The following is a 10,858-nucleotide window of genomic DNA, read 5'->3' on the forward strand; positions in this document are numbered from 1 at the left end:
AGTAAAAATAGAACTAATCATAAATATGATTTCAAAGCATATATGATAAAAAAAAAAAAAAAGTCAAAGAGAAACTACCATGTCACTCTACCTACATGGATGCCACCAACATATCCTAACTTACAGCAAATATGTCTAAAGTATAATTCTTATATTGAAAACATGTCCAAAATATTTTACACGAAACTTTGATTTTATGCAAAAGGAAAGAGAAAATAATTAACTAGTTAGAAAAAAAGGACAATAGATGACATCATCAAATAACTAATGTACAAGTTATCCAACTAAGGAGGATACTATCTGATAAATGTTGTGTTAGACAATTAATTTCACAAAAAACACTTGGCTTCCACATTAGGAAAAAGAACAACATTGCACATTAATGAAGTCATTGACCAAAACCATGGGCGTATATATATTCCACCCTTGCCCATGGCCCCACATAGTTTTTCTCCATATTCATAATAAATAGAAAAGAAAAAAAAAAGTTTGACTCCTTATTTAAGGGAGCTCCAATATACTTTATGAAAATTGGTCAACATAAGCTTGTGTCCTTATCCGTCAATTTACCCACGGTTTTATTCCTTGAATACAACATGTGTCACAAATGACACCATTTGAAATGACTCATGTTGTTACATTACCTTATAGAATTACCTTTATACTCTTTGTTTTCGCAACCAATTACAAATTTCACATCGCATAGTTCCCATGTCATTATTCTTTTCATGCAGTGCTATCATAAAGCCTCAGATACTGCCAAGGTAATAAGTCCCCACCCGAAATTATTAAAAGGAAAAAAAGAAAAAGAAAAAGAAAAAACCGTGGGATAAAAGAACATCAATACCAGGAACATTTGATTACCAACCTGGCTAGTTTCACTTGGTGGGTTGGTTGGTGTTAATATATATATATATATATATATATATATATATATATATATATATATAGAGTCCCTTAAACTGTTCTTTCACACACTCATCAGAAGGCAGCATGAAGATTAGTTGTAATGGGTGTCGCATTCTTCGCAAAGGTTGTACTGAGGACTGTGTCATTAGGCCATGTCTTGAATGGATAAACTCTTCTGAGGCACAAGCTAATGCCACCCTTTTCCTTTCTAAGTTCTATGGTCGTGCCGGCTTGCTCAATCTCATCAATGCTGTCCCACAACAACATCGAACTGGTGATTTTCCCTCACAATTATACCATTACACCTTTAATTAAAATTTGGTATTTCAAACATTTACTTTTCTTTTTTTTAAATCTATTTGTGATTACAAATAAGTTTGGTATTTGTGATTTGATCCAATATTATTTTTGGTCTTAGAAGTAGTTTGCATGACACTTTAAATACCGAAATAAAGTGGCTAAGATCGAATTTCAGGACCAAAAACAAAACAATCAGGATTTAACGGGTTAATAAAGCAAGGAATAACAATAAATATTGATGAAAATACATTTTTCGTGTCATTTGTTTCTAGTTATAACACTACAATGACCGTATATTTTTTTTACAATGAATAATAGGATGAGAAAGAATTTTGTCTATATATATAGTATGATGCAAAGAGTTATTCTACATCAATTTTTGGGTGTGATTTGGGAAATATTTTGAAAATAAAAAATTATATTAATTGCTTACCTCGTGAAGAAAATGACAAGAGTTGTAAATTTCAGATGTTTTCAAGTCACTAATGTACGAGGCCTGTGGGAGAATCATAAACCCAACATTTGGATCAGTTGGGTTATTTTGGAGTGGTGAATGGGCCCAATGCCAAGCTGCTGTTGACGCGGTGCTAGCTGGGTCCCAGATCAATGTCATGCCAAGCGACCGTGGTTCCAAACTCCTTGACATACGTCATGTGTCCAAAGATGCGAACATGGACAAGGTGAAAGGAAAATCTAAGAAGCACAAAACGACCGAGGATGTTACCATGCCAATGTCACATGTGGGTTTGGTCAACCCAGCTACATTATGGAAACCAATTTTAAGCCATGAGCCAAGACGGTTCGAGGGTGGTAACGGGGAAATAGTGAAGGCTGACAAGCCAAGAATAAATGGTGGAGCCAATAATATTGATTTGGAGCTCACTCTTGGCTAGACTAGGCTTCTCTTGATATGAAGTGCTGCTACCAAACCAATAAAATGTAATAAAAAAATAATGTGTTTAAATTTTGTTTTTCTTTTTTCTAGAAGAAATGTAGAAAAGGAGCATTGGACATTGTCAGATGTAAATGTTGGTGGGTGTTTTAATTAAGTGTATATTGGTTAATGGAGCAGATACTTAAATTTAATAAATTTCCTTTTTACCAGTTAAAATTATTTATGATCTTAAAAGTCGTGTATTAAAATATTTCCATCATTTAATCCTATAGGTATATTTTAATGATTTATTTAAGATAATAAATGCTCTTGGTTAATATTCTATTGACCAAGTAAAATAATTATTTTTTATATTATATATATAAAAGACGGGCAAAAAAAAAGAAGAAAATAAAGGAAAATAATAGTTTATCACACGTCCTTTATTACTTACACTTTGGACGTCTTTGACTGGCCAGGTAAATAATTTTAATCACTTGGATTTAAATTTCCGTAAATTATCTTTTGTCTTTAATATAAAACATTGTATACTAGATGAATGAAAATATTAAATGTTGGGTTTTCTATCTTTCCACGATTCATAGAGATTTATTTTGAGAAAGGGTCTTATATAAATTCTATTTTGTATATAACAAGTTGTCTAATTGTTTATGCTTAAAAGCGTTTAGGAATAGAATTCACATTTAACATTGTTCTTGTCATTTCTTAAAAAGCTCTATTTTTCATCTCTAAAATATCATTTTGTTGTGGTGTTCTTAGAGTTGAAAGTTATAGGTAATACCAAAGGTTTCAAAAAGTTCATAAAAATATTTTCATTTTAAATTCCCCACCATGATCATTTTTCGCATAAATAATTTTTAGGCCTTTTTTCATTTTGAACTTGTTTCATGAACTCACAAAAAGACTTTATAAGACCTATCATTATGTCTTAAGCATTTAACCCATGTCCATCTAATCTAGTCATCTACAATTACTAGGCCATATGTTATGTCACTTAGAGACTCAATGATGTAGGATTAACTTGATTCCTTTTAAGATTAAGAATATGGTGATAGTTGATTAAGAAAACCTAATGAAGATTCCCACTAGACATTAAGATAGCAAGTTACCTAGATGTGAAAGTGCACTTCAAAAGGCTCTAAAGAAGAAGGGCAAATGATTGATTCATAAAGCAAAATCATAAGATGAAAGGGAACATAATTGCCGAATTAAAACAAAGAGAAGTGAAACATGAAAGTGGAAAGAGAAGGAATGGAAAAATGTGAGAATCACGCCACTACAAGACTTGGCAAAAGCCATGGAACCTTGAAGATGAGTGTTAAGTGTCGTCACTTGAGTCTAGCTCAAGATAAGGCTTAAAAGTCTCACTCTCAAAGGAAGATACTCTTACAAAGGTTGAAGACAAAGGTGTATATAAATTCCAAAATGATCAACCCTTTTACAAGTAGTAGAGTACCCCTTATATAGAAGTGTTTAGGGGTCTCTAAGTAAAAAGCCATAAGTCTCAAAAGGATTACAATGCAAATAATAAACCTTATAATCTAGAAGGTAGGTCAAATGGTGCACACTAAGGCCTTCTAGAGAGACTTCTCAGCCAAGTCATGCAGAACATGTTCTAGATGTTTCTAGAACCCTTCAAGGTGGATCCTTGACCAAGTCATGTGGTCCCTCATTCTAGATGTTTCCAGAGTGCCTTACTCATTCTCTTTCTTCCACATGTGCTCTCCACATGTGACAACTAGTCTCCATGTGCGCTACCTCTTTAATTGTCCTACAAAACAAATAAATATGTATTAACATGTTGGCTTAAGTTAAGTTAATAAGTCAACCCTAGGTCAAGGTCAACAAGTCAACTAAGAGGAGTCAACAAAGCCAACTTCATGAAAATCAAACTGGAGAAATGCTAAATAAGGATAGAGATGGAAAGGCCTCCCCTTTTGTCATGCTTCTTGTGATTCTCCTTGGGATGGCTTCCATGGTGCTGGATGTGGTAGTCATGTCTTCATCACTCAATCCTTGTTAGTCTAAACATATCAATAAGAATCAACTCAATAGGTCTTTGTGTCAAAATATCATGTATAATTTTGAAAGAAATTTTAACTTGTTTTCCCTTTACACATGATTCACAAACGAGATTATCATTAAGTGACAAATAATTCAAACCTCTTACAATACGTTGTTTGTTCTTCTTTGAGAGAATTCTAAAGTTTATATTGCCACATTTCATGTGCCATAAGCGAACCAAATTTACTGGAATATCATTTCCCAAGAGACTCGTGCAATACCAAATAACTGCATAATTAATAACTAATACAAACTAAAGAATTGTTCCATAATTTGAGATTATGTGCAAGAAAGTAAATTGAGGCATAAATGATAGCCTCCTATTCAAGCTAGATTGGGCCAAAGCATGAAGATGAGTTTATAACTGGATGGTTGGTGCGAAAGTAATTGGGAAAAGGAAGAAGTGTCTCGGTTTGGATGATGTTATGGTGTGATGGAGGTGTGATAAGTGTGATAATTACCTATTATTTACACTTCTTAGAAGCTCTTAATTGACTTTTATTCATGTATTTTTTGTGTTAATCCCATGAAATAATTTAGGATTTTGTTATTTTATTCAAAAAGCAGGTTTACTTTGATGTTTGTGGACTTTTGTAGAAAAAAATGGAAGATTGAAGAAAAATCACTAGTAGCTGCCTGAGTCACTCGCCCAACTACCTAGACGTGCTCGCCCAGCGACCAAGACTCACTAGCCCAGCGAGGAAGGCTTGTTAGCGCAGCGAGAATATATGCTGGCTCAGCGAGTTTCAGTTTTTGCTTAAACATTAAAAGTGTCGAGACTCAAACAGAAACGCAGTTTTGGTGGGAGGAACACTACTAAAACTCAAGACGAAGGCAGAGACACTTTTGGAGCTTAAAGGATTCATCTTTCTTCATTCATTCTACCATTCCAACTCCATTTGTGCTCTAGATGTATAGGAGTAGCTAAACTACATTTCATTGGGGTTGAATGTAATGTACCTAAATTCATTGTAGTTTCATATATGCAATAGAATCTCTTTCACTGCTTTTGTGTTCTATCTACATTATTTTCGTGCATGATGGAATATCTATGCGTTTTTGTGGTATCTAATCATTGCAAAGTGTTTTGGAACCCTAGATGGATAGAACAACCTAGAGGTTTGGTTCTAGACATAAACCAAAGCTTTTGGTCATTCTAGACATCGTTTTTAATGTCTCTTTTGTGTTTAAACATCTAAGGGATTAGTGTTTTTACATAAAAGTTCAAAACATGCCCCTAAGGGATTAGGGCTTGAATACCTTTGATGTCAATGCTTGAGTAGATGAGAGATATATATTGTGAGATGATTGCTTAGAGTTTTGGTCATGAATTCCAACCCCAATGAGTCTTTGCCTTGGTTATTTTATCACTTTAAAGTTTAGAAATATTTATGTTTTCACTTGTTTCGAATTAATCTATGGTTACATTTAATGCTTGAATTAGTAAGTACACCTAGTTAACTAAACAAACGCAATTCTCATGGGAAAACGATACTTGGACTTACCATTTTTATTACTTGAATGACTTGGTACACTTGCCAAAGTCTTAACAAGGTGTTTGATGGTTCTCTTGAAAGGTTGGGCCAACTCTAGAGAAGGGTGGCTAGAGGATACCACATGGGACAAGAATGATGGCACAAAATTTTGGTAACATTTCGTTATATATCTCAAAGTGATTTTACAGGGGGAGACACCTCTTGTGAGGTCTTGACAACTCTACATTAATAGCTTTGGCAACACTCATCAATCTACCCCTTGCCATAGGATGCGCAACGTGTAGACTACATATTCGTGCTTTAATATCATCACGAAGTCCATAATGTTAGCACAAATGATTTGTTGCTTGAAGATTTGATGAAGATACACGAAGCCAATATTGTATTAGAACGTGATGAAACTATCTTAAATTGATGAAGATGTGAAGACTTAAAGTTTCATATGTTGATCAAGCTTGGAGTGTGTGCTGAATTTGAGTTTTACATGAAGAACACAAAGCTTGAAGATTGGTGCTCATAATGTAGACCATTTCGCATTATATAGATGTCTAGGGTTTGGTTGGTATCTTTCAACCTGTTGAATTGGTTTTTAACATGTTAAATGGTTTGCTACAATAGTTTTATTTGGTACATATTCAACCAGTTGAATTATTTTTTAATCAGCTGATTTCACTTAATCAACAGATTGAATGGAAAAATCAACTTATTGAATAAGCTAATAGATTGGCTATAAATTCAGGTTTTTTTAAAGAAATAGGGGAGACTTGTCATTTTGAGCGCGAAATCATTCAATATTTTGGGAAAAACTCTCTCTTTCTCTCTAGATCTTACAAAAGTGCAACTATTGGTGATTGATCTTTGATCTTTCTTGAAGAAATTTTGCTTGGTTTAGGAACTTGGAGAAAGAGGTTTGGTTGGCTTGGGAGAGCATTCATTCAATTTTGATCTTTCTCAGGTTTCTAGGTGTTGCTTAGTGGTTTTCCAGGTATGCAAGTGTGATCTTGTTGTGCTTTTCAAGATTCTTATGGGATTCAAGAGTCTTAGTTTGTGTTTTTGCTTATTTTAAAAGTGTAATATTGTGGATTGTGTAAATCTTTTGAAATAGTGCAAGTCAGGCTCGGGTTGCCTTGACAAATAGGATGTAGCTCAGATTTGAGTGAACCAGTATAAAAACTTTGTGTCCTTGTGCTTGACTCTATCACTTCTCTCTTGATTTATGTTTTAAATACCTTTTTGGTCCCAATTTTCGTGAGCTTTGTTTCATTTGGTCCTCATTTTTTCGAATTGTTTAAATTGGTCCTAATTTTTGTAATTTGTGTTCAATTTGATCCTTTTTGCAAACTCCATTTAAATTGTTAACAGAAGTGAACAGTAACTGCCACTTGTGACTCCGTGCTTTTTTTAATTTTTATTTTTTTAAATGTTTTTTAATTTTAAAAAGTTGTCCACGTGTCAAGCCAACATTATGACACGTGGCAGTATCTCGTGACTTTTTTTTTTGTCCCAATTGTTGTTAATTTTGTTCACTTTAGTCCCAACTTTCTTTATTTTTGTTCAATTCAGTCCTAATTTTGTCTCTATCCAAAATGACCAAATTAAAAAAATTAACGAAAATTTTATTCAAAATTTTATTTTTATTAAAATCCCCATTTATTTTAAATATTTCTTTCATTATTTTTATACCGAACCTAACTATATTTTTGGAGGGAAGCTATTATACATGGGTGATTTTTGGTACATTTACAAAATAGGGTTAAAGTTAGTTTAAAATTAGAGGAAAAATTCTTCATTGTTTTTAAAGTTAGAAAAAAAATTCTTCATTATTTTTTAAATGATTCAGTACAACACTTATATAAAAATTAAATTTGGTCAATTTGGAGAGGAGCAAAATTGGGACTGATTTGAACAAAATTAACGAAAATTAGGACTAAATTGAACAAAATTAACGAAAATTGGGACCAAATTGAATATAAGCCATGAGATACTGCCACGTGTCACAATGTTGGCTTGACACGTGGACAACTGTTTTTAAAATAAAAAAATTTTAAAAAAATTAAAAAAAATTAAAAAAACCACGGAGTGACACGTGACAGTTACTGTTCACTTCTGTTAACGATTTAAACAGCATCTGCAAAAAGGACCAAATTGAACACAAATTACAAAAATTAGGACCATTTTAAACATTTCGAAAAAATGAGGACCAAAGGAAACAAAGGTTACAAAAATTGGGACCAAAAATGTATTTAAGCCTTTAAAGTTTCAAGAATTTTGAATTGTATAATATTTTAACTATTCTTGTGTGTTTTGGCACGACCTAAGGCTTGGCTCATATATGTATTGCTTATTTGAATTAATCTTGATAAGTCTTTCAAGCTATTTTTTAGTTAAACTGTAAATTTGAAATTCTGCATAATTCCTAGTATTTCAATAGACTATTATGATATTTTCATTTGTTGATTTACACTACACTATTAACGGTTTAATGAAATCAGCCTGTTGTCCCATTTTTAATCAATTGAAAGTGTGCAGTCTAGTAGCATTTGCATTCTCATCTCGTGGTTGATCTGATTCAATTCAAAGGTGTTTTAAGTTTTCAAAAGTAACCAAAATTTTATAAAACCAATTCAATCCCCCTTCTTGGCTAATTACCCATTTCAATATTCATGCATAAGAGAAATACAAGAAATATTATTCTTCACCAAGCTTGGGTAGTTATGCAATTCAGCATTCAAACTGACTTATGTAGTCCTCCATGGTATTTGTCTAATGAAGGGTCATTAGTTGATGATGTGGATAAAGATGATGAAGAGCTTGTTGAAGAAAGAGAACATGAGAAATAAGGAATTCAAACATGAAGCATGGCTAAAGAGAATAAAGAAGAAGAAATTAAAGAGAAGTATCATGGAAGGCTCACGAGTGGGAAACTCAAAGCATTAGAAGAAGAGATTAAAGGAACTATATATAAATAAATAATAATTTGAGAGAAGATTAGAACTTGAGGGAAGGAAGGATGAATCTAGAAACTAGGAGTATTCCAAGTTTATAGATGCATTCACCTACCTTAGGCTCCCCTTCAATATATCTAGTTAATTTCTCCTTCCTTTAGGCTCTCTTTCATTGTACCTTGACATTTCTCAACCCACCTTAGGCTCCCATTCATTGTATCTAACCACTTCATCATGCATTTCCTAGATTTTAGGAACTAATACATGTAACTCCCCAATTTCAAGGGATTAACTTAGATAAACATGATTAGAGAAGTTAACTCTTGTTTACTGATAAGTCCCTTATCTCTAGAGTTTTTCTTAGCTAATTGTGTTGTTTTTGGTAGGTTTAAGATGTTAATTAGGAGTTATTAGCTTAGAATTAGTTTAGTTAGGTTTTTAGTCCAGTGTTACAAAAGTAGCTTAATTAGATCTTTTTAAGTACATTTTTAGTGTAAACTTTAGAAGTACTATTAGGATAGTCTAGTTTAGCATACATGATAGAAGCATAGTTAGATTAATGGCATCTTAGTTTACATAAATAGACCTAGGACTAGAGTTTATGGTCTAGTTTAAGAGTCATTAGGAAGAGTCTTAGTGTGACTAACATCAATTTGGATATTTTTTTTAGTATAATGAGGATAAAAGATTCAAGGATAGCATTCAAGAGGTCAGAGAAAGCCATGGGAGAATCTGAATCAACAAAATTTCATGAAAATGCTACTGAGTTGACTTTTTGCTAAATAGTTAACTTTTCACAATTGACATCAATTGACATGGCATCTATGGGAAAAGCTTAGGAGCACTTAATTACACTTGTGCTAACCTTGAAAGGATGAAAAATTGGTTCATATCTACATTGAATTTTAGATTTTCATTGATGTTTGTATATTTAACTAATATAGTGTAGTTTGTGATTTTAGTTGTACTTTTGCATTTGTTTACTTACTTTGCAAATTCTGAATCCAAAAAGGCCAACTTGGCAATGTTTCAAAGTCATTCCTAACACCAAAGGGAGCTGCTGCTGAGATGAAGGGTTGAAAGGAACCAAACCAAAAGTTACCCTTGGAGGATGCACGTGAAAGGCTTGGAATTGGAATTAGAGATGAGTTGTCAAAACCAGCTGGTTGTGCTACTTGCTATAGGAGGTGAAGGAGCTCCAATGGACACAAGGGTACACCTTAGGTGACTTGATCCAAGGAGTAGCTACAGTTGGACAACTTGCTACCTAGGTGGTTGGTTAAGATGAGTTAGTTAATTAATCTAGTTAGGAGTTAGCTTAGTGTTAGAAGGGAGCTTTTAGCGGTTAATGCAACCTGTAATAGGCAGTCTTAGGGGCTGAAAAATGATGTAGATGCAACAACACATGCACACGTTCTAACACCAATCATACACACCACACTACACACCATTCATTCATTCTCGATTCTACGCTCCTATACTACCACACATTTTTCTTATTTTCTCTTCTCTGTTTCTGTTGTGTTTCTGCATATTTTCTTGGATTGCTTGGATTAGTGACTACACAATAAACATTGGACCAAGATTTTTCCTCATTTGTACTTTTGTAAGTTTCCCCAATTGTAAACATGTTTCCATTGTTACTTTGAGTTAAATTTTGTCTTCATATTCGATTTCTCAATTTTGTAAGTTTTCTTTCCATTTCTCAATTTCTCAGTTTTTTTTCTTTGCTAAACTGATTCACGTATGAGCTTTAAGTGTTTGAGTTGTGTTGATTCATTTTACTATTCGATTCAATCTATAAACATGTTGAATTCCATAATATGCACAATCATCTAACTCTTATCAAGTGTCTCTTGATTAGAATCATATGCTCAAGCAATTAAGTCTGCATTCGTGACTTTCAGCTCTACAAAACATTTACGCACACACTGTTTCATCTAATTTCATTTGCTAATTCCATGTTCTTTTGTTTCTTATGCTTGATTTCATTTTTAATCCAATTTTGATACTATACGTGTTGTATTCGAGGCATTTCTACATAAAATTCGTGATTTGTTATGTTTAATTTCCCATTCGTGCATTTGATGGTTAATTTCGTTAAACTAGGGTTCAGAAATTGGGAATTTACGATTTACTTGATCATTTTGTGTGATTTCAATTTCTATGTTATATGGAGTTAGAGTAGTGAGTGATTCTTGCACATTGACATTTCATCAAACACCTTACCTGCATTTTAGTTTTTTTAG

At 33.0% G+C, this 10,858-nt stretch overlaps 1 protein-coding gene across 1 annotated transcript; it reads left to right on the top strand.

Annotated features, from left to right (window-relative positions):
• Positions 1-983: 983 nt before the first annotated feature.
• Positions 984-2,273, top strand: LOC114166951 (LOB domain-containing protein 41-like). Its single transcript, XM_028051838.1, has 2 exons — positions 984-1,183; positions 1,678-2,273. Exons 1-2 carry the CDS (start codon positions 994-996, stop codon positions 2,100-2,102), a joined length of 615 nt encoding a protein of 204 aa, XP_027907639.1. The 5' UTR covers positions 984-993; the 3' UTR covers positions 2,103-2,273.
• The last annotated feature ends 8,585 nt before the right edge of the window (positions 2,274-10,858 follow it).

This window comes from Vigna unguiculata, chromosome 2 (genome assembly GCF_004118075.2).
Source record: "Vigna unguiculata cultivar IT97K-499-35 chromosome 2, ASM411807v1, whole genome shotgun sequence".
Classification (NCBI taxonomy): domain Eukaryota; kingdom Viridiplantae; phylum Streptophyta; class Magnoliopsida; order Fabales; family Fabaceae; genus Vigna; species Vigna unguiculata.